We start from the raw sequence: 25,458 nt of genomic DNA on the forward strand, positions 1-25,458 counted from the left end.
CATTTAAAAAATATAAATAAAAAATCCACCCAAACTTTTCCCACCCTTCCTGCACCACTGCTACAACGCAACAATCGAGTTAGCTTCTTATCACTGGTTACGAGCCAGCTTGCTTTTCATTCATTCGCGCACAGTCCTTTAAATAGTGTGAAAGGTGTGTGTCTCTAGAGTTGAGAGTGCATTGTTCCATGATAGCGAAACGAGACGAGTCATTAGCTAAAGACTAGGTTTATCCCACCCATCGGACACTGTGAGTCTCTGGGGGGTCTACAGGCAGTAGGCACGGCTTGCCTGGCCCGGACGCTCTGCTTCTCTGCATGATGATTGGATGATCTGTCCGAGGCCGAATCCCTTTTTTATTGACAGCGAAATGAGCGAATTATTGAACTTGCCGTGTTAACATCCATAGAATTTTCATTCAAAATTGAGTTTCTATTTGTGTGTTTTTTTTTTTTTTTTGTAGCTGCTTGTGTCTGGAGACTTGACTTCTGGCACTCTAGTTTCTTTCCTTACTGAGATGCGGGTGCCTCTGAGCGGACACACTTTGAGCTTCCTGTGATTGAAAAACCACCATCTGCCATGTTCAAGTTTATATTTAAAATTAAATTCTAACAAAATAGTAAGTCGTTAGCCTCATAGCATAATTGCCAGTCTTTTTTTTTTTTTTTTTTTTTTAACCAAATTGTGATAACCGCCTAACTTTAAGCTCCTTTCAATTCTGCACAATCCTGCGTTTCTGCTTATATCATCAGACAATCACAACACATTTTATAAATTAAAAAAAATATCAATTAAATTAAGGCCAGTTTGTTTTCAGACAACGATGTTTTTTCTTGTTTTACAAAACCAGTGGAGTATAATTTAGGTAATTATGCTATGAGGCTAACAAAATGTGATTGCAACACACATTGTTAGTAGTACAGTGAAATACAGTGTAATTGGATTTCATGTATCTGCCAAATTTAATTGTTTTTACGACTAAAAATTTGTTTGGAAAACGAAAAAAAAATGATTCTGGAAACATAGTGGATGTGTGGAGTGGTGTGTTTTACATGCTTTCCCTAAATGCACCGTGTGACTGGAGAGGAAGGGTTGGACAGCTTTACAGGAGCGTAAAGGCTGTTTTGTTTTCATTTTGTTGGCGTCGGCTTACAGTAGTCGCGTTCTTGCTCTGGGTCGCAAACCCTAACCCAGTGCTTCTCAATTATTTTCGGTTACCCCCCCACAGGAAGATGTAAACGTTCAGCGCCCCCCCCCAACTCTCTGTATCATTTGTCTATAAAATTCTTATTATCATAAGTACACCTCTGAATAACTGTGTCCTTTTTAATATGAAAGAAGAAAACAAATAAAGCGTTAAAAAAAGAACTCATCCATACTGTAAAAATAGACTCAAGATACATTTTTTGACCGTTTGATATTGAAAAAAAAATAATAATAAAACCAAAAAATAATTATAAAGTCAAATTGATTAGCAACATTAACTCAAGAGGACAACATGCCAAACCATTAGACTGAAAAAACAAAAATTAATAGAACAAAAACTACAGTGTCAATGGACAGAGAGACAGTTTTTATTTTTGCTGCATGCAGTATCAGCTCCTTTGCTGTGGTGTTGGGTTATTTTGCATTGAGCAACTTGGTATGCCACCTTATGTGATGCTGACAGTGCTCGCTGGTTTACTGATGTAACAATGACAACTCGGGACGATTGTTGGCAATATTCGGCACTTTTTCACTGAAAAAAACAAAACAAAACAAAACTGCTGTCTGCTGCAAACATTTTTAGACAAAGTAAACAGACTGGTCTTTCCTCCTACGTTTCGTCATATTTCTTCGTCTTAGGTTTTCATATCTCCAGTGCTCTTTGCTGTGTGTTCTTGTTTGGTTCAAAAATACTGCGCACATGCTGAAAATGAGAGCGCCACTGCCACCCACTCAGCAGATGTGCAATTACACTTTATTCTACTTCGGCAAAAAAGTATGTTCCCCAAGGTCGCATGCGCACCCCCAGCATCACTCTGCGCCCCCCTGGGGTTGCCCGCCCCACTAATTGAGAAGTACCGTCCTAACCCGTTGAAAACTAGCCTTGAAAACTAATTGAAAACCTGTCTTTTTACTATTTATGTTTAGGTTTTCTTTTTTTATTTGCAATGTAAAGTGGAAATTTAATTAAAAATGCAAAATTGCAACGTTAAAATTTCAAAAGAAAGGTTTTAGATCAGGGTTTTAGGTTAAAAGTCAGGGTTTCCGGCAGCAGCATTTCAAGTCAGGGTTATGATTCTATCAAATTAGCCTTGCAGACAACGATTCTAACTCCACATTAGCATTAAGAGCCGAGGTTAGAGAGTCAAGGCAGGCTTTGGGTTAACGTTATGCTTTGAAAAGATTTGAAGCCATGTTAATACAGTCCGACAGAAATCGCTGCAGTGAATGAAAGGAAGAAAGAAAAGAAAATAAATCTCCATTTTATACATTCCCCATAACATTTTCAGAGCCGACTGTACGTCCGTGAATAGGATGCATTTAAATAATAATGCGAGTTGAAATGTCACTTCTATTAACACGTCTCGCTCGGCGTGATATTCAACAACAAGCTCACCCTGCACAACAACAAGGTGAGCGCCCGACGCACCGCATGACTCGATCAGTAAATAAATCAGCAGCCGTATGAATATGCAAATAAAGGTTATGCTGACTCTATTATTTATTTATCTTTTTTGGGGATGTGTGTTGTGCATTGTGCCAATTTGTGCGTGTATATGAACTAACCTTGAGATAAAGCATCAACACGGTAGCGCTTCGTCTTTAATAGGCCACAATGAGAACATCTTCATTACGCCGCCCTCAGAGACGCTGATAACGCAAAATTACACTATCACACAAATATGACTGCACACACACACTTCGAGTAATGAAGGGTTGAATGTTACAACAAGGTGAAATGTTACACCTCTTTGTACTCCTTTTCACAAATTAACACTTTGATCAGCAAGGTGAGCCAAACCTGCACACCTCATTTCCCACCAACATGATACCTGACAGTGCAATTCGGTGTGTGCATTTGGATTAAGGCCATGTTTAAATAAACCATTTGAAAGTATATTTTCCACTCAGGATTTGCTCTTTTCTTTTTTTTTTTAGTCTTTGCAGCTCGGGTAAGTTTTTAGACTGATTCAGGGTTTCGAAAATGCGTTGGGGTTTAAAGCAAAGTATTTTTTGGGGTTAAAATTTTCAATGTCAAGGTAAAGAAGTAAATTTAGCGCAAAGCTAACTTTGCTTCTAAGAAAGAAAAAGTTTTAGATATGGCGGAAAATACAGACAAGACTGAAAAAGCAGTTTCTGCTCTTAAACCCCTCTTTAAAATAAACTGCTGTATTTTAAGCCAAAAGAACTGTTGTGTTTGATAGCACAATATTTCTATATGCTGCCTTAGCAAATTCATGGCGCATTAAGTCCCCGAACTATTTTTAATTTTTTCCCTCTTACCCTGGAAACCCGCGTTTACAGACGTCGCGGAACCGCTTTTGTTTCAACCCAGCCATAAAAAGAAGGGAAGTAATTATATTTATTCATCAAAATGTCTGTCATTCATAGCTTAGAATCATTAATTGATGTCTAATATTTCGTTAAAAAAAAAAAAAAAAACTACTTTATAAAATTATTCACTCGCATATTTTAAACTCTTAAACAAATTACGTCACAATGAAAAAAATGCTGTCTGTAAAAAAGTCACGTTGATCTACCTCAAAACCATCGCTTAATTGTATTTTTTATTTTATTTTATTTTTTGGTACTGTCGCATTTTCCCCGATATGTTAGATGATAAATATTCGATCCAAAAAAGAAAAATTGAAAATTAAAAAAACGTTTAAAAGGGTAAATATATGAAAAAGAAAATCTCGACCATTCCTTGTTGTCTGCGATTTCTGCATCGCAACCCTTGTTATATTACCGTGTTTCACCCATAAAATCCCCCCAAAAAACAGCTGTGGCCATTCACAGCTGTGTGTCACAGCTGACACTCAGTGATACATGCTACATGGAGTTTTTGGATCGAAACAAGGTAAGTACGCGATAATATATCGTTAAAGTCATGGCATCTGTAATTCTGCTCTCGCGTCCTCTCACCTCCAAATAGGGTTTTGCTGTTTAAAAAAAAAAAAAAAAAATTAAATGCCCTCCTGTTCAAAATTTTTCTTCCCCCAGAAAATTGAGATTTTAAGCTTTCCAATGATGTATCACACATGCATATTGGACAATTTTGAAATTTGGCCAAATTGGGGGTCTCAGAGTGGAACTTCAAGTCACATGAGTGTTTTCCGCCATATAACAAAAATCAACTTTGGTGCTATACAGGGGTCGCGTTAACCGAATATTTTCCGTTGTTGACCATTTTTTTAAAACGGTGACGGAAAAAACTGAAGTTCGTCCGTCATTTTGACAGGTTGCAATTCACACCCCAGACCACAGGGTGGCGAGTGAGCATATTAATTAGCTATTGTCTCTCTTAATGTATGACGTCGTTGGCTATTCTGTCAGAATATTGTAGCGTCACCGGGGTCTGGCGGCGGCACCGTGATTGACACATCAACGCGAGGTTCTTATTGGTGCACCCGGTGTGCCAGCGCGTCATCCAATTGGTGGACTAGATTGCCGCCTGTGTATAGACCCCAATCACATGACGTCACAACTCCGCCCCCCCTGACTGGAGCCGCCATATTGTGTGTCAGCTCGTCGTGTTTACACATTACCGCTACGTACATGCCTCCTATTACGGCGTGTTTTTCTGCTCGTTAACATTAATAATCAAAATGGTGAAGGCGTGTGTGGCGGTTGGTTGCAGTAACAGAGAAGATAGACGGAGAGACTTGAAGTTCTGCCGTATTCTGAGAGACCCGAAGAGGAGAGCGAGATGGACTGCTGTAATTCGACAAGAAATCTGGGCACCAAACGATCACCACAGACTATGTAGTAGTCATTTTATATCTGGTAAGATGCATTTAATATATATTTAGAAGATTTTGGGCTGACAACCACAATTAAGATCATTGTGTGACGTTGGTGATTGGGGTCTATATAGTTGCCTCTTTTTCTTTGGGGGCGGAGTTGTTGTTTTGTTGGTGTTGTTGGCGGTAAGCAGAGTAAAAAGAGGGAGAAAAATACCACGACTTCCGTGTCTAATTTTTCGCCGCCAAGCAAGCGTTACAATATTAATTAAAAATGAATGAAAACTAAATACTATTGAATATGTCATCATTATCATTTTAAAAATTTAAGTGACGGGTAAAAATAGATTATGACCGGATTTTTATGACCCTGTCAGTCAAAATGACAGACAACGAAAATATCTAGTGCAACCTCTGGTGCTATAGTAACTAGTGACATGATTTCGAACCACATTAAATGGCATCCAAATGAGGGTTGAAAGGTCATGCGAGATCTTCTGATTGGTTTAAATGGCGTTTCATGAAATCCAGGAATCACTTTATTTTTTTTTTTTGGTGGAATTTTATTGTCATCATCATCGGTATCATTGACAATCATTGACAATTACAAAATGTGATATGATTTGCCCGAAGGAACCGAAGAAAACGAAAAGGCGGACGAGATGAAGCAAATGCTTATCAGTTTCCCGTCCCCCATACAACTAAAGATGCACATTCAGGCATGGAACATACCTCAAAACTGTAAAATAACAATAACTTTTGTATCATATGAACTCATTCACTGTCGCTGACAGTGATAGACATCCAATCATGTGGCTCTTTCCATTTTCCTGGTGTGAATTTCAATGGGTTTGTTAGTAGAAGTCGTCCATTTACTCCTTTACATTTACTTGAGTTACTTTTTGAGGAAAAAATGAACTTCTTAGAGTAGTTTACATATTTTTTTACTTGAGTAGATTTGTGAAGAAATGCCACGCTTACTCGGCTACTTTGGGCTACATTGGAGTCTTTACATTTTTGTCTAATAGTAAATTTGTCTTTATTTTTGCCAGAGATGCCCACCATGCCTCTACCAATTTCACCAATGTGACATCAATAAACACATGACTCTATCAGACCAATCAGACATAACAGTAGTCACATCGCCACACACAAGCTTGCAGTCAGTCCCACAATCACGGCAGCCTATTCAATCACGTAGCGTCTTTAAAATGTCATTTAAAAAATCTATTTCACATAGAGGGAAATAGGTTTTTGCCTACTAATTCTCTCTCAAACAATCAGATATTTTAAGCAGTTTTTTTCAATATAGCTCATTATTTGAGTATTCTTCTTATCGAATACTTTTTTACTTAAGTAACTTTTTGGGCTGATAACAGACTAAATAATGTGATTTTAATGACTTAGCATTAACACATACCGTATAGACCCTACCCACGTGACGTCACAACTCCTTCCTCCTGACTGGTGCCGCCCAATTGTCCGTCAACACATCATGTTTACCTGTTACGGCTACGTACATTCCTCCTATTTACGACGTGTTTTTCTGCTCATTAACATTAATAATCAAAATGGTGAAGGCGTGTGTGGCGGTCGGTTGCAATAACAGAGAAGATAGACGGAGAAGACGGAGAGACTTGAAGTTCTACCGGATTCCGAGAGACCCGGAGAGAAGAGAGCGAGATGGGCTGCTGCAATTCGACGTGAAAACTGGGCTCCAAACGATTACCACAGATTATGTAGTAGTCATTTTATATCTGGTAAGATGCATTTAATATATATTTAGAGGGTTTTGGGCTGACAACCACAATTAAGATCATTGTTAGGCTAATCGCCGACAACATACACGTATGTATGTAGTGAGAGTGCTATCGCTAAACCATATAAACATTAAAAGCCCTAACTCCATTGACAAACGACATGAAATACATTAGACTTGACAGTGGATGTTAGCAATAACAAAAAGATTTTGAACTGAAAATTTCGTAACTCACCTTTCCAAGCACAAGATAGATTCCTGCCGAATTTTCGTGGACGAGGACGTGTTTCACCCAACCAGCAACGAAGTATTTATAAGCCTCCAAGCTCTTAAAGTTTTTCAAACTTTCGTGAGAATAGGCTGATTTTGTGTGGACAAGATAGTTGTACATATCAGGGTAGCTAGCAGATGTCAGGCAAATACGGCGGAGACAGCGGGTCGAAAAACATCGATTTAGGCATCAAATATGGATCTGGCGAATGGATAAACTGAAGCTTTTCCACATAACGCCTTTCATGCAACGCATCAAGTGAGTTTACGGCATCCGAAAGCACCGGGTCTTCCATGAAATGCATTATAAATTGCTCGATCAATTGAGACCATTGATAATACAGACACAAAATGACGGACAAGGGGGCGGAACCATACAGCGAGCACGTGATTTTGTGACGTCGGTGGGTAGGGTCTATTGGCCCGAATGTAAGACGGTGTTTTTGCATTGGAATAAGACAGAAAAAGTGGGGGTCGTCTTGTATTCGCGCTCTAGACGTTATACCCATTCATGACGCTAGATGGCGCCAGATATCATTGAAGCGATGTTCTGTCATGACAGACCTCAGCTACTCAAGTTTCACCAGCTTGCATTATTTTATTGCAATGTTTTTCCTTATTCAGATTTGTTTCAAGACTAGTAAGTTTGACTTCACTTTGATGGTTAATGCAGTTATTGCAATTTTGTTGTTTTATCACAATAAATAGGTTTATTTACATTTCGAAAACCAGAAGCCATTCATTTACGAACGTGACTGCACTTTAGTTTACATATTTAAATGTTCAGATAGTAAGATTTGAATGAGGCAAAATAACATGCTTTTTCTCTCAAATATATTGTTATAATCATTTGTTTCAGATGTACTGTAATTATTTTCTTTATAAAAATTAATTTGGTGTTCAAAATGTCTTTTTTCAAACTTGAGTCTTAAAAATCAGTCGTCTTATAATCAGGGCCGTCTTATATCCGGGCCAATATGGTGATTCAAATTGAACATCAGATCCCTTTTCATACTCCGTTCATTATTCATTACATAAACTATGCCATCGTTTTCTGACGATTATTAGAGATGCATGCGCCTGAATAAATATTCCTAATCTAAACAACTAGCATCTTAGAACAGATAACATTCAACCTTCACAAATCCACTCTAGTCCACATTAGTGTTGTTATCTACACATACACACGTCACACAGATTGCACATTCAGTAACTAAATCAGGGTAGTAAAACCATCGTAAAAAGTGTCTAAGGTCACTTCGAAGCAGAAATCCTTTTAAATATGGTTTAAAAATTGTGTCAGTTGTGAATGAGGTAGATGTCTGGAAGTCTGTTTATCCAAAGGTTGGCCTCAGGACCAATCTTTGTAATTAGAGCGGTTGTCATCACTCACATGGCTTGAAAATGCAGTCAGGGAGCTGCTTCTTAGAGCTCCGTAAGCATATAAACATGGTCAACCATTAATGGGCAAAGTGCTTTGCATATGCACAATAAGTCATCACGGTGACTGGCGACATATCACCTAGATGCACTTTGACGGGATTACACCGCTTGCATTATGGGTAGACAAAAGGACGCTCTGCAGAAACTAGACAGGACCTTTCGGACCCCGCACCGAATCCTCCGCCTGGGATTGGCGGAATGCCTGGGAACGCTAATCTTGGTGGTGAGTGACACCAAAGCTTCTTGGCAGGAAGTTGTGTTAACTGGGAGAGAACATGAGCTGGGGATCAAATTTTAATTCGATGGTTGCCGTCTCCTGTGTGCCGGGTTAATGGACATGCCTTTGGATTATTCACTGACATGCCAGCCACTAAATGTCGACATTTGTGTTGGAAATAGTTTCTAGAAAGTGTTCAATCTGCCGAAGAAATGAAATGACGATACCAAGATGTATCGTTTGAGTTTCAAACTATTCTTTTGAATGTTAACAATTAAACGATAGCAAACCAAAATAATGGGTTCAAGCCAGCTATAGTTTTTTCAAATTAACATTTCAAACCAGGTTTATGGATTCACAATGTGGTTTCAAAACAGATTTTGAATTTCAAAATAGTGGTTTGAGCCAGCATTAGTGTTTCAAATTAGGAGTTTAAACCACCATTCTGGTTTCACATCACAGTTAGACTTTCAAATTTATGGTTAGAGACAACATTAGGGTTTTGAAATTAAAGTTCATAGCATAAGATTTGTGTTTTAAACAGTGTAGGGTTCAAATTTCAAGAAATACTTCAACCTTACTCTCTGTAAATCCACACAAGCATTTACTTTAGATGAAGATGTGGCTAACATGTAGCCACATCATCATCTAATAATAAGTATTCAGTCAATCACTAATTGTGCAAGTTCTCCCACTTGAAAATATTAGAGAGTCCTGCAATTGTCAATATGGGTAAACCTCAACCATGAGAGACAGAATGTGGAAAAAAAAAAAAAAAAAAAAAAAAAACAGAAAATCACATTATTTGATTTTTAAAGAATTTATTTGCAAATCATGGTGGAAAATAAGTATTTGGTCAATACCAAAAGTTCATCTCAATACTTTGTTAGGTACCCTTTGTTGGCAACAACGGAGGCCAAACGTTTTCTGTAACTCTTCACAAGCTTTTTACACACTGTTGCTGGTATTTTGGCCCATTCCTCCATGCAGATCTCCTCTAGAGGAGTGATGTTTCGGGGCTGTCGTTGGGCAACATGGACTTTCAACTCCCTCCACAGATTTTCTATGGGGTTGAGACCTGGAGACTGGCTAGGCCACTTTTAGACCTTGAAATGCTTCTTACGAAGCCACTCCTTTGTTGCCCTGGCTGTGTGTTTGGGATGATTGTCATGCTGAAAGACCCAGCCACGTCTCATCTTCAATGCCCTTGCTGATGGAAGGAGATTTTCACTCAAAATTTCTCGATAAATGGCCCCATTCATTCTTTCCTTTACACAGATCAGTCGTCCTGGTCCCTTTGCAGAAAAACAGCCCCAAAGCATGATGTTTCCACCCCCATGCTTCACAGTTGGTATGGTGTTCTTCGGATGCAATTCAGTATTCTTTCTCCTCCAAACACGAGAACCTGTGTTTCTACCAAAAAGTTCTATTTTGGTTTCATCTGACCATAACACATTCTCCCAGTCCTCTTCTGGATCATCCAAATGCTCTCTAGCGAAACGCAGACGGGCCTTGACATGTACTTTCTTCAGCAGGGGGACACGTCTGGCAGTGCAGGATTTGAGTCCCTGGCGGCGCATTGTGTTACTGCTAGTAGCCTTTGTTACTGTGGTCCCAGCTCTCTGTAGATCATTCATTAGGTCCCCTGTGTGGTTCTGGGATTTTTGCTCACCGTTCTTGTTATCATTTTTAAGACACGGGGTGAGATCTTGCTTGGAGCCCCAGATCGAGCGAGATTATCAGTGGCCTTGTATGTCTTCCATTTTCTAATAATTGCTCCCACAGTTGATTTCTTTACACCAAGCGTTTTACCTATTGCAGATTCAGTCTTCCCAGCCTGGTGCAGGTTTACAATTTTGTCTCTGGTGTCCTTCGACAGCTCTTTGGTCTTGGCCATAGTGAAGTTTGGAGTGTGACTGACTGAAATTGTGTCTTTTATACCGATAATGAGTTAAAACAGGTGCCATTAATACAGGTAATGAGTGGAGCCTCGTTAGAAGACGTTAGACATCTTTGACAGCCAGAAATCTTGCTTGTTTGTAGGTGACCAAATACTTATTTTCTCCTCTAATTTGGAAATAAATTCTTTAAAAATCAAACAATGTGAGTTTTTTTTTTTTTCCACATTCAGTCTCTCATGGTTGAGGTTTACCCATGTTGACAATTATAGGCCTCTCTAATCTTTTCAAGTAGGAGAACTTTTAGGAGCACAATTGGTGGTTGACTAAATACTTATTTTCCCCACTGTAAATATACCAAAACCACATTCTTATGAGTGAAAATATATGAATTTTCTTCCATTAACAATTCTAAAAAGTATTTAACCTCCTCCGTTTAGACATTTTCTTGTGCCGGGGTGGCACAGTGGATGCTCAGCGGTGGAACGCATGGAACGTTCCTCTCCGTCAATTTGGCTGTTGGAGGCGGCGTCACACTGGGCGTCCTTCTCAGCGGGCCTATCTCAGGTGAGAGCTTTCATTTTAGCAGAGATTCTTCACGAAAAGGGCTGATGGCCGCCAAGTGAGGTCATGGTCATATTGGGATCATGTGACTCTGACAGGGTGCTAGTCATCTATTCTCCAGCGAGGTTACCTGGCCCGTTACCGTGGTTACACACGGTGCAGCAGCTGTCGAAGCAGTGGGCAATCAAGAAACAAGGCAGACATTAGCATCGCCATCACGTGGTCGCCATCAATCATTTTGCCGATGCTTCTTTTTTCCTGTGGTTGCGGCGAGTCGTTATCATCGACAGCTTGACGGAGCACAAATATCAGCAAAGGGTAAACTGGCAGTTATGTGAAGTGCAGTATTTAGCTCCTTGATGGAGGCAGGGACAGGGAGTTTGAAAGAGGTGTCACTTATCACTTTGCCTGGGAAAATGAAGCTGCGCGTAATTGAAAGGAACGCGTCGGTCGCAGCGTCCTTTCGTTGGTGCTACAGAAGGTTTATTAGCTCACCGCATTCCTTTTAACGACTTGTGTTCCCTGCAATCAGCCTCACAACTAACACGCCAGAATCTCTCTAGTCAAATTTAGAACATGTGAGGCAAAGTGCAAGTCGTGCGCAAACCTAACTCTAAGTAAGTAGTAGGTTGGGAGATACTTCACTTTCAGGTGCTATGAAATGGTGACCATGTAAAAAAAAGGAAAATGACTACGCTAATGTAATTTCAAGGTAGAAGCTAATTTGGCAATCAAATCTGGCTAGTTGAATTGAGTTCATTTTGCCTACGTTTAGAGATCAGTCAAATTTTTCTTTTATCCCAGACAGTAGTAGGTGATTTAATTACCTGACATGTTTTGGCGAACACTTCCACCATCGTCAGAGGGTCCCTAATCAAATCTGGCCATTTTATTGTGATTCCACTAAAAAAAAAATGCCAACTTTTTTTTCAGCAATTCTGGTTGCGATACCACAAGTACTAATACAAGTACATGTACTCGCGCTGCACTAACTAGCAGTCTTGTTAATCTTACTTTAAAAAATTAATTACAGTTACAAATTACTTCTCCCAAAAAGTAATTGCTTTAGTAACTCAGTTACCTGAATGTAAGAGTAATTAGTTACTTGGCAAAGTAACTGGTGATCATTTTCATGTTTTTTTTTCATTCTCAAAAACAAACAAACAAACAAACAAAAAACAGGTCACACAATGTGAAGTGTGAATGTATTTTTTGGGACAATTGGCCCTAGCCCAATTCTTTACCCTAAATTTAACTACACACAGGGGTATTGCGATAACTAGATAGTAACCTTTGCTATGTGTGGAAGTCGTTTTATGTTGTGAATAAACCGTTAAAGTTGTTAAAATTGCTCCCGTTATTGCATTAGTTCCCTTCTCTCTACTTTTTACATGTGTAATTTTAAAACTATTTCATCATGTAAAGATAGATTTAAGTCAAGATTTTGCCAATTTAGGAGCATTTTAGATAAAATGTTACTTAGGTTCGCTAAGAAGGTTCTCTACAACAGAGCCTTCCTGAGAGGTCTTCTGCTTTAAGATGGCGGCTGTTTACTAACGCATCTAGTTCTTTATTATACATGTTGCTAATGCCGCCGTGTCTGTCATTTGCATCTAGTTCTGTATATATGTGATATCTACCAAAGCATGTGCATGTGGGCGTAGTTTGTAGGCTATCAGCTACAGTCAGGTATTATTGGAGCCACCTAGAATAGTAGCATCGCGTTTGCAACGGCGTCACCCTCCCTTGCCTCCTCCCCGCTTCTGCTCTGCTCTCTCGTCTTCGTGAGTCCGTCTTTCTCAGACTTTTCTCGCGTCAGTCATCCAACATAGTAACGCACGCCTTTCCCGCCTCAGTAACGGTAACGGCGTTGCCAAGATGAGAAAAGTAATTAATTAGAATACTCACTAGTGAAGAAAATAACGCCATTAGTAACGCCATTATATTCTAACGCCATTATTAACAACACTGCTAACTAGTATATGGCGGAAAACACTAAGGTGACTTGAAGCTCCGCTCTGACACCCCTAATTTGGCCAAATTTCAAAATTGTCCTATATGCATGTGTGGTAAATAATGGGAAAGCTTAAAATCTCAATTTTCTGGGGGAAGACATTTTTTGAACAGGAGGGCATTAAAAAAAAAAAAAAAAAAAAAAATTTAACAGCAAAACCCTAACTCAGTGCTTCTCAATTATTTTCTGGTACGCGCCCCCCCCCCCCCCCCCCCCAAAGGAAGACGTAAATATTTTGCGCCCCCCCCCCAATTCTCTGCCGCCACTGTAAATAGTATCATTTGTCTATAAAATTATTATAAGTACACATCTGCCTAACATTGTGTCCTTTTTTCTACTAAAGAAAAAGACTAATGTATAGAATAAAGTATAACTTTATTAACATTGTTTTGTTTGTAACAGAAAGACTTAACGGACATCAATTTGCCTGAATTAAAAAAAAAAAGTCACATCCAAATTGTAAAAATACACTCAAGGTACATTTTTGACCGTTTGATACTTAAAAATGTTATAAAATCAGTAAATAATAACAACAACAAAATCAAATTGATTAGAAACATTAATTCATGAGGACAATATACCAAAAAAAAAAGACCAAAAAAACAAAACTGAATAGAAGGAAAAAAAAAAAAGTGTTTGCGCAAAAGGACAGTTTTTATTTTCGCTGCTCACAGTATCACCTCCATGTAGCATGTATCACCGAGTGTCAAGACACAGCTGTGAATGGCCACAGCTGGATTTTTTGGGAATTTTATGGGTGAAACATGGTAATATAACAAGGGTCGCGATGCAGAAATCGCAGACATCAAGGAGTGGTCGAGATGTTCTTTTTCATATATTTACCCTTTTAAACGTTTTTTTTCCCCCACTTTTTCTTTGTTTGGATCGATTATTTTTCATTTACCATATCGCGGAAAATGCGACAGTAACAAAAAAAATACAATTAAGCGATAGTTATGAGGTAGATATTCGTGACATTTTTACAGACGCCAAATTTTTCATTGTGACGTAATTTGTTTGAAAGTTTAAAATATGTGAGTAAATAATTTTTTAAAGTCTTTTTTTTAAACTAAATATTAACATCAATTAATGATTCTACGCTAAAAATGACAGACATTTAGAATAATAAATATAATTACCTTCTTTTAATGGCTAGGTTGAATCAAAAGCGGGTGCGCGACATCTGTAAACGGGGGTTTTCAGGGTAAAACGGACAAATTAAAAATAGTTCGGAGGCTTAGTTTGCCATGAATCTGCTATGGCAGCATATAAACATATTGCTCTGTCAAACACAACAGTTGTTTTGGCTTAAAATACAGGAATTTATTTTAAAGAGGGGTGCAAGAGCAGAAACTGCTTTTTCAGTCTTGTCTGTGTTTTCCGCCATATGTTGACAGAATGACAGAATGCTCACACGGCCCCAAGAGAATAGAAAGCCTAAGGATAGCATGTTAGCAGAAATCTGCAGCTCATTTTGGGTGTGACATCATTTGCCTGGAGTTTATCTTGGTGGGCGGGACCAAGGCATCTGCAAACTCAAGCCAAATTAGGATCTAATTTTATCAATTAAGCCATTTCTTATTTGAATGGATTTGTTTCCAAAATATGGTCTGCTATCATTTCAAAGTACCGGTACCTTGGTTTAGCATTCTTTGCACCTTTAAGTAGTTAAAGGTGCAGTAGTAGTTGTTCCGGTCATTGTTGCTTGCATATGCTGATCAATGGGTCATCTCTGGAAACATCGTGTTCAGGTCACTCGTATTTCAAGGTACCAATGTACAGAACCAATGTACTTCTACATCTAGATCCCTCACAGATGCTTTACTCCTTCACACCTCTAGGGGGCCACCTGAATCCAGCCGTGACCTTTGCGCTATGTTTACTGGGCCGAGAGTCTTGGAAGAAGTTCCCGTCGTTCTTCTTCTTCCAGACCTTGGGCGCGTTCCTTGCTGCCGCAGTCGTATATTGCCTCTATTTTGGTAAGCCGTAAAACCATAACAATCCAGGACTTCCAAATTCATAAACATCCATGACAAAGTATTTGAATCCTGCAGATGCGATACGGGAATTTGGCCATGGGGAGTTTCTTGTGGTGGGGAAAAATGCCACTGCTGGGATTTTTGCTACGTATCCTTCTCAACATCTCTCAGTGGTCAATGGATTCCTGGATCAGGTTTGATTTTCGGTCCAAGAATGCTTGAACCCCAAATATGACTCTCAAAGAGAATATGTCTGTTCTTTAGATTATTGGAACAGCAGCACTGATTACATGCATCCTGGCTATTATTGACCCGCATAACAATTCCATCCCACGTGGGCAGGAAGCATTCCCCGTAGGTCTTGTGGTGCTGGTTATTGGTCTGACCATGGGGTTTAACGCAGGATATGCCATCAACCCCGCGCGGGACCTGGGACCCCGGCTCTTCACGGCTGTAGCGGGATGGGGCAGTGAAGTTTTCACGTAAGACAAGGATGCAGTTGTGCAGTACCATGGTGTACTTTGTAATTGTACGGGGGTAAGCCAATAATTAAATGCACTTTTCATTTTTATCATTTGATACAATACAAAAATTACATTGACATCAATTTTCAATGTAGTCACCTTGTTTTTCATTGCACTTTGTCAGTCATTGCACAAGCTTTCTGATACCCACATACCAGTTTATTTTTCGGCAAATAAAACTCAATGACTGCCATTTATGGCACTAGAACATACATTCATTTGCCCCTCCCACAGAAATTTTACCGCTTTGCACTCCGATATTGTATTCAATTAGTTGCCTCCTGGTCACGTGTGCAGCTCCAGCCTCTTTTTCCTGATTGGCTTAAACATCAGATGACAGAGGGAGTAGACCAGACATGTCCAAAGTCCGGCCCGGGGGCCAAATGCGGCCCGTGGTCAAATTTTATCCGGCCCCCAGCCTCTGTCATAAAATCAATAACATCTGGCCCGCACACAGACTTAATAAATTGGTCAGCAGTACTGCTACCAGCATATGAAGTAGCTTACACACTAAATGCTGCTCCTCATTTACCCACTAAAAGGAAGCAGCACTCTAAGCAACATTACCCGGTGTTACCCTTTACTCCCAATTTTCTAAAATGGCGACAATCAATAAGAAAGTTGACTGTGGCGGCCGACGCGTCAAAGATAGGTGGAAATTGGACAATTTCTTCTCTTGTCTGCCTCATTTACAAAGAGACAGTCGCTGTTTTTAAAGCGTTTAATGTGACGCTGCAGCTATCGAATATTTTAGTAGTCGATTAATCGATGGACTAGTTAGTTTCGAATAATCGAGCAATCAGATAAGGAACATGAAAAATTAAAATACCTGAGCTGAGCCTCAATCGGTGTAAAAAAATGTGAAAAAATGAGGATCTATGTCCAACAAAATAACAATAGGCTAACCTACATAGAAAAAGTCCGCTAGCTTAAATGCTATAAAATGCTAGTTTTTTTTTTACAGCGCTCTTAACAAATGTTTCAAAGACACATATTCTCACAAAAAACGACTGAATCTACCTATAAACTAAATTATGAATGCATTAAAAAATATTAGCTCAAACAAAAACTTAGCTTACGTTGGTCTTAACAGGGAGCAGTTGGATTCAGCAATGTGAAAAGAGGCAGACCAGAGGGCAGGGTATTCACCCTAATCAATTCATCAATCACCATTACAACGCCACTTTAATTAAACGAATACTCGAAGCAACAAAATTTAATTCGAATATTTTTTTCTAATCGAATACTCGAGGTAATCGATTAATCGTTGCAGCACTAGTTCAATGTGAGGCGATATTACCAAACAAGACACGTTGACATGTACGACAGGATTATAGGGAAGATACGTAGCGAGAAATTGAAGCAAATTGAAGCTATTTTAATTTTACAGCAGCGTTTCGCAAGAGCCGGAGAGTCGAAATAATTAATTTAAAAAAAAAAATAAAGCAAATGTGACACACAGAATGGCTTACTAAAATTTGCTTAAATATATTGTTCTACGTAAAGGACGTCAGCCAAGGTCGGCCCCCCATATTTTTACCTCACCATATCTGGCCCCCTTTGGAAAAAGTTTGGACACCCCTGGAGTAGACAGTTGAGGTTTGCAAGACCGTACTGCATGATGAATCATTGAATCAGGAAGTACAGTCTTGCTCGCAAAGCTGGCAAAGCCATACAACCAATATACAAGCAATTAGAACAAAAGTGCAAATACTTATTGACTTCGGGGCAGTTTACATGGCGACTCTGCAACACAAAGATGCAATGACTGTGTTGCGGAGTGGGCTCACGTTCGTATGGTGTCGGCAAAGATGTTAACCTTGGAATCCTGCCTCCAAAGTGGAAGAATTCGATTGCGGGGGCTTGATGGGGACTTGCTCCGCATGCATATCAAAAGCTCCCGCGGCGCGAGACCGTGCCGATAACGTCAGCACTCGTACACGTCACATCGGCGGTGCGCAGCGGTGCTACTAAACATTAAAAACAGCAAATATGGTGGAACGTCGGCTTTAATTTACTGTTTTTATAATATTTTCAATTTAAATATGTTTAATGTTTCCATTTTTGTGCCTTTTTGAACAAAAGAAAATGCCATTGCTTGGAGTGGGCGGGCATGTTGTCTTCCGGGTTGAGGAGGTCAAGAAGCATCATTTGCTGTTGCCTTGTAAATCTGCACTGCCCCCTAGGGCATAGCATGAATACTACATCGTTTTCATGCGGAATTGCGACATTGTTCGAATGGAGACGGAACCATACAGATGCAAACATGAAATTTTTCGTCTTCTTAGAGAGTCACCATGTAAACGGCCCCTTACCCTGGTGTCTTGATGTAAATTTGTCAGGAAGTGTGAGTGCATCGATGCTTGCCTCAGTCTTTCTCTGACATTCATGTTTTATGCCACATAACGTTTAGTTATTCAAGCATGTAATGGTAGGTTCGAATGACACTTGTTTTCTCTTGCAGAGTGAACACATACTGGTCTGTCGTGCCTGTCACCGCCCCATTTGTTGGCGCTTTGGTGGCAGTGGCAGTGTACCAGCTCATGATCGGATGCCAATACAACCAAAATGAACCAGAGAGCAACACGAATCCGGAGGTGCGGAAAGAGGAAATGCTTAAACTGTCCAACGTTTCGACCAATGAAGAAGAGATTTGAATTTTACAGGCAGGTTATGGTGAAAGAGATAAGAATATATTCTTTATGATTTTCTTTTCTTCGAATGTCAAAACATTTTGTCTCATGAGGCTATGTCGATAAACATGGGTGCTAATGAGTAAAATGATTTTGATGTTTCATAGCTTAAGTGGACTTCAACCAGAATTATTAATCACCATCAGTTTTGTTTTTGGTGGCCATTTTAATTTTTGTGTTAGTCTTTTGGAAGTAATACTTCTTAGTCATATTTTAGTCATTTAAAAATTTGCTAATCTTCGTCTAGTTTTCGTCGATGAATGCTCAAAATGTTTTTGTCTGTAAAATTTTTAGTTAAGTGTCCAATAATTTCAAATGAACATTGACTGAGAAGCGCAAATTAGCGTCGACAAGGACAACACCAACTTCATGAGGGTTTGCCAATGTTTTTTTTTTGCGACCTGATGCACAGAGCATTACTAATGTAAGCCGTGGTCGACGCTAATGAAATAAAAACGTGAAAACAACAGTTTAAGAGGACATTCGCTATAATAATAAAGATAATGCTAATGCTAACACAAATGCTATACTAACACTACGAGTTCCATTTAGACTGATGATCACTCAGTACAGACCTTGAAAGGCTAAAGCAACAATGCATATTCTCTCTTGCAGTAGCGCGGGAAGTAGGGTGCTCAGGGTGCTGCAGTGGGTGTTGGGGAGAGAAAAAAAAAGTGTTTTGGTAGATTTTTTTTTTTTTTAATAAATGAATAAATAAAACATTGAAACAATAGCGTTTCATAACTTTGGCGATTAAATGTAATGAAAATGTTTTTGTTTTTTTTTTGTTAATAACATGGACCTGACACCTTGCTTGCTACAGGGCCACGTTGATTAAGGCAAGGCAAGGCAAATTTCTTTATATAGCACAATTCAGCACAAGGCAATTCAAAGTGCTTTACATCACATGAAGATCATAAAAATCACATTAAAATCAATAAAACGTAAAAACAAAGACAATCGAAATAGGAAATAAAATTAAACGCAAAAATCGCATTTAATAACGAATAGAATAAAAAAATTAATAAATAAATATAAAATAAAACAAATACTACTACTACTGCTGCTAAAAATTGAAATCAGCAATTGAGATAAGCACAAGAGAAATAGAAAGCAAATAGATTGAAATATATAGACAGTTATGGATATGCAGTACTAAACAAAAGCGTTTTTAGCCCTGATGTAAAGGAGATAACAGTTTGAGCATACTTCAGACCTTCAGGTAACTTGTTCCAGAGGATGAGGAGCATAATAACTAAATGCTGCCTCACCCTGCTCGGTTCTTGTTCTTGGAACATAAAGGAGACCGGTTCCAGATGACCTTAGGGGTCTAGATGTTTCATAGGAATCTAACAAGTCAAGCATGTATTTTGGTCCAAGGCCATTAAGTGTTTTGTAGATAAGCAGTAGTATTTTATAGTCTATCCTTTGACTCACTGGAAGCCAGTGTAACGATTTCAAAACCGGTGTAATGTGGTCCAGCTTCCTTGTATTTGTGAGGACTCTGGCTGCAGCATTCTGTACTAGCTGCAGCTTCCTGACTGTTTTTTTTATCGAGACCTGTAAAAATACCGTTGCAATAGTCCTATCTGCTGAAAATGAAGTTTTTCCATGTCTTGTTGAGTCAGAAGCCCCTTAATTCTGGCTATATTTTTAGGTGGTAATAAGCAGATTTAGTGATGGACTTTGGATGGCTATCAAATTTTAGGTCTGAGTCAATAATTACGCCAAGGTTTCTGACTTGATTTGTAGCTGTAAGTGACATTGTACTAAGGTGCCTGCTTATCTTTGACCTTTCCTTTTTTGGCCCAAAAATGATCACTTCTGTCTTCTCCACATTTAACTGGAGAAAATTCTGGCACATCCATTCACTGATTTGATGAATGCATTTACTCAGGGAGACTAAGGGACTATAATCATGTGGGTACACAGAAATGTAGAGTTGTGTGTCATCTGCATAGGTGTGATAGGAGATGTCATACTGTTCCATAATCTGAGCTAGGGGAAGCGTATAGATGTTAAATAAAGAGTGGTCCAAGAATTGACCCTTGAGGGACTCCACACGTGAATTTGGTTCGTTCTGACTGATGGTTTCCGATTGACACAAAAAATTCCCTGTCATGTATAGAAGATGAGATAAGATTAAGGCGCTATTGGAACGGAAAATAGTTAATATGGCCCAAAAACGACTTAGCGATTTTTTCTTTACAAAAACTGACGTTTTCTGAAATTAAATTCGAGGTCGAAAATGAATATGATTATGATAGTTTATATTAGTGCCCAGCAGGGAAAAGTTAGCTGCAGATTTATTCGTAGATATATTATTATTATTGTTAGTATTGTTAGTTGTTGCTGTTGAGCTGCCGCCGTGAAGAGCGCTGTTGGATATTTGCGTGCAATTTATTTGAGTGTTGAGAAAAGTTGGTGTTAAACCAAGGCTGATTGGAGCCTTCTGTTTTTAAATGTGGTTGTGTGTCATTGCGCTGTCTAGCTGTGGGAATTTGCATTACAATAGACTAGACCCCAATCACGTGATGTCACAACTCCGCCCCCTGCCTGGTGCCGCCATATTGTCCGTCAGCTCATCGTGTTTACATATTACCGCTACGTACATTCCTCCTATTGCTGCTTGTTATTCTGCTTGTCTAAGGAATCACCGCCTAGTAAACGAACCCAAAAATCTTCCTGACAATCGTTAACATTGATTAATCAAAATGGTGAAGGGATGTGTGGCGGTTGGTTGCAGTAACAGAGAAGATAAACGGTCATTTTAATAGTTGCTGTGTGCCCATTGTTAAAAAGGCAAATCTCGAAAGCAGCACGGTTTGTTTATCTCAGTCCATGATGCGTTTGTGTCGACAGCCGTTAGACAGCGGCGAAAACATGATGCCAACACGATCGCAGACATCATCAGACGGCGATTACGAAGCTCGTCGCCACATTCGCGCATCAAGAAGGTGAGCGCAACAACAGGTGTTGTGCTGAAAAATAGCCGCCCTGCGTGAAATGTCCCCCCTGACGGGAGCGCCCACACGGAAACGACTTTCTTGTACCGTGAATATGTATTATTTTACTCTGCTTGAACTAATAAATGTCATACCTGTGTGATTGTCATTGGGATATGGTCGTAAAAAACCTCTAGACTAATACATTTCTGTTCAAAGATGGTTATGTGGCCCAGTCCACGATTTGTTACTAAAATACATTACTAATATTTTGTGTAATTTAATTATTTAAAACTGATCTTACAGTCGTAAATCCATTACTGTAATGCGTCCATGAAAACATTTGATGTTTTCACATCAATAAAGCATTATAAATAAGCACTCCCGGCTGGGGGAACATTTCACGCGGGGCAGCTATTTTTCGGCACACACCGGCCTGTTGTCGATCAATTTTCATTTTACAATCGTGACAATGGTGACGCTCAGCTGACCAAATGTTGGTTTATATTTGGGCCGGTGCCGATTTTGGGTACCCGACTCCACATCGTGACATAAAATGGAGTATGATTGGAAATTTTGTGGTCTCAGGACGAGCTGACGCACGGGACGGGACCGGACGGGAGGAAACATCGGTTTGGGCATCAAATATGGATTTGGCGACTGGATCGACCGAAGCTTTTCCAAATAACGGCTTTTATGCAACTCATCCAATGAGTTTACAGCAGTGACGTGCGGTCAGGGGAGGCAGGTGAGGCAGAGCCTCACCTGTCATCATGACAAAAAAATAATTATAGCATCAAATTTATATTAATATTTGTCCATTGCTCTTAATGTATGAGTCATTTCAAACATTTTTTATTGTCAAAATCGCTGAATTTGCCCATTTCCTGTTCAAATAACGAAATGAAACGAGAGGTGCGGCAGCAACGAGTAAAGCCTCACCTCTGATTGCGCAATCCATAACAAACTGGGTTGATACATGGAATTGGAGCGTGCTGGTTGCCGTACATCTGCATGTCGCCATTATAATGTTTCCAGATACGTTTATTTGACCTGATTTTCCAAAGTCTGGCTAATGTCTTTAACCCTTAAAGTTTAATTTTTGTTAGCGACATGTTTAGTTTTGCTGATGGGAAATAAAGCCGCAGTGAAAAGGCACAGGTTGCGGCAGATAGTACTCTGCCGCACTGAAAGGGGGCGTACGTGAAACTGGACTTTCCGTCAAAAGTGGATTCGATTAACAACACCGGAGCTAAAAGGTTTGCTTCAAACTATGTGACAGAAGATAACTCGCGCTTTTCAAACGGACTGGTACACCCGAAAAGACTGGCTATGTGGCTGTCCTTCGAAAAATCGCCTTTGCTGCTTTCACTGCCTTTTCTTCTCAACTTGTGCCAATGTCTGGACTAATACGAGTTATTGTGACATTAAAAAACTACCACGAAGCCTTAGCAAACACGAGAGCTCGACCACTCACATTTAAAGCCTGATTGCTTTAAAAACTTTTGGAAGCTCAAGGATCGATTTGGCTTTGACGAACAGCGGAAGCTCAACGCGAGCATTCACAACGCCAAGGTAACGGAAAACCGAAAGAGTTTGAAAGACTTCATTAATGTAACCTGCATCCTAGCTAAACAGGAGTTAACATTTCGTGGTAACGATGAGCGTGTAAGCTCTTCTAAACGTGGCATATATGTAGAACGATTACATGGTTTTGCTGAGAAAGATGAAAGGTTAGCTAGACATTTGGACACATCCACTGTGTTTTCTGGCTTGTCAAATATTTGACAAGCGAGAGGATTGCTTCAATTAGATCGTTCTGTGTACAGAACGATCTAATTGAAGCAATCCTCTCCATTGAGGCGGAGAGATGTTTTAAAGTAAAGGAAAATAAGGAGGACTTTTACAAAAAGGGCGTAGGTTTGCATAGGGACGGTAGGGACATAACACTACCAACTTTTCAGGATGCTAAAATTGTCCCCACCAACTTTTAGGCAAACTTACCTTTTTTGCTTGATATAATGTTCAGTTATATAGAGAATTTAGATCTTTCAATAGTTCCATATGTTGTAAGGATAGAATTGACCCAACCATTATTAAGTGAATTATTTTCATTATGTTTATGTTTGCTAATAAAAACCAGACATTTATTCAGGAAGTTTTCAAAATGTTTCTTTAGTATTTTTTTAAAACAAAGGTTTGAATCGAACAGTGTATCATCTGAACCAATGCACGTAAAAGTTATTATCAGTAGATAAGGATTTATTTTGCATTGATCATTTTTGCCTATTAATTAATTAGGTACATGAGAAATGTGGCCCTTTCCCCCTTCATCCAATCTGTTTGGTCTTATTAATGTCCCGTCCCCAGCAAAAAGTGTACCTACATGCAGGTTATATCGTCCCTACGAATGTTGAGACCAAACCTATGCCCTTCCAAAGTAACGGCGGTTTTTGTGGTGAAGGACAGGCGCAAAACCAAAAACAGTTTTCATTTCAATCTTATAAAAAAAAAAATTAAAAAGAGCTTAGACTAAGAAAAATACAATAGAATATTTAAAAACTAAATTTAGTACTTAAATAAAATATCCTTTGTTTTTCTTCTCACACTTTTTATTTAGCAATCTGTAATAAATTGATTAAAGTATCAGAATTAAAAGTTTTGAAAACAACTGAATATTTCACTAAAGGTCTGAATTGAATTCTGTGGTTTTGTACACCACTCTTTACTCTCATTTATGTTGCATGAATTATAGAATTATGAGGGCCAACACATTGAGGGTGTAGAGCAAATGCATGTTATTTTCTTACTTTTATGTATCGATAATATGTACCGTGTGTGCGTGTTATGTGAAGAATGCTGATGAGATATGAAATAACCAGTAGCCAATTGAATAAGCTACCCTTTTTGGTTTATATATTTGGAAATCTGACACCAAAGGAGTCAGTACCTCACCAACGATGAACCTTACCGCACGTCACTGGTTTACAGCGTCTGAAAGCATCGGGGCTTCCATAATTTGCAAGTGAATCCACCTTTACAAACTACGATCATTGACAATACGACACACAATAACGGACAATATGGTGGCACAGTACAGCGATCACGTGATTGTGTGACGTTGGTGATTGGGGTCTATACACGGGCGCTTTTATTTCCAATACAAAAACTCTAACCAAGGAAAATCACACATTGAGAGCATATGATCGAAAACTATGGTGCATTTTCGTCATGTTTTAGTCTCCCAATACACGTTTTTAGCCCGTTGTCATCTCGTTAGAAAAAAAATTGTTCGTTGACGAAATATTTTCGTTAGCATCATCACGGAAATAACAAAAATAGATTAGCCAGTTTGCAGCAGACGGACAAGGTTCAAAAAGCAATTCGTTACTTTCAGTGTGTAATTAGCAAAATGGCGACTCGTGAAAAACTTACTGATGAAATGTTTTAAAGAAAAATATAAAATTTGTGAATCGGTGCAGGTAACCGTAACACTCAGTCCATATGACATGCAAATGGTGACATTTGCACCTTACAAATCCTCTCCAAAATGTTCCAACGGCAGCAGGTGGTCGTCGGCAAACTTGACGCTTGATCTTTTATCTAACAAAGCGCGGAGGGCAACGAAAGGTCTCGATTGTTTGCTTGGAAGAATAATGCTCTCTGGAACGACACGAAAAGCCTCCATCAGAGGAGTCAGTGACAAGAAGTGACATTTTTCACCGTCTGGAGAAGAAGATCAGTCTGTCTGGGTGTTACAAAGGTTTAAACTTCACAGACTGATGTTTGACATTTGGACTTCCTCTCTTGCGTGACCTTTCGCCGCCGTATCGGTGTTCAATCAAAAGCGGTTTCTGACAAAAATTTAAATGAAAGCTGCATTTTGAAGGCAAAGAGGAGCATGAAATCCATAACGAATATGAAAAGCTATGCGGGATTGAAATTGAATAAACATCAGGCGCAATTACACGCACACGCAACACGATTAAATTTGTATATTTTGTTTTTGATGAATGAATTGAACGTGATGAAATCCACATATGTTGAAATGTTTATTCTTTTTTGAGTGAAAGATGAAATGTGAATCGTTAGCATCTCAAAAAGACTTCCAAAAGCAACACTTGTTTTGTATGATCAACCAGTCAACCTCGAAGGATTTAAAAAAAAAAAAAAAAAGTCACCCTTCGTTTTGAAAGTGTAGAT

General features: G+C 39.1%; 2 protein-coding genes across 2 annotated transcripts in view; one reads left to right on the forward strand and one right to left on the reverse strand.

Annotated features, from left to right (window-relative positions):
- Positions 1-25,458, reverse strand: part of LOC130905495 (netrin receptor UNC5D-like) — a 477,495-nt gene that overhangs the window by 451,025 nt on the left and 1,012 nt on the right. The gene's annotated exons all lie outside the window — the stretch shown is intronic.
- Positions 8,537-18,367, forward strand: LOC130905863 (aquaporin-3-like). Its single transcript, XM_057819609.1, has 7 exons — positions 8,537-8,644; positions 10,977-11,158; positions 11,222-11,418; positions 14,956-15,093; positions 15,169-15,287; positions 15,358-15,575; positions 18,082-18,367. The coding sequence occupies exons 1-7, from the start codon at positions 8,537-8,539 to the stop codon at positions 18,272-18,274; spliced, it is 1,155 nt and encodes a 384-aa protein (XP_057675592.1). The 3' UTR covers positions 18,275-18,367.

The sequence above is a fragment of the Corythoichthys intestinalis genome, chromosome 17 (assembly GCF_030265065.1).
Source record: "Corythoichthys intestinalis isolate RoL2023-P3 chromosome 17, ASM3026506v1, whole genome shotgun sequence".
Taxonomy (NCBI): Eukaryota; Metazoa; Chordata; class Actinopteri; order Syngnathiformes; family Syngnathidae; genus Corythoichthys; species Corythoichthys intestinalis.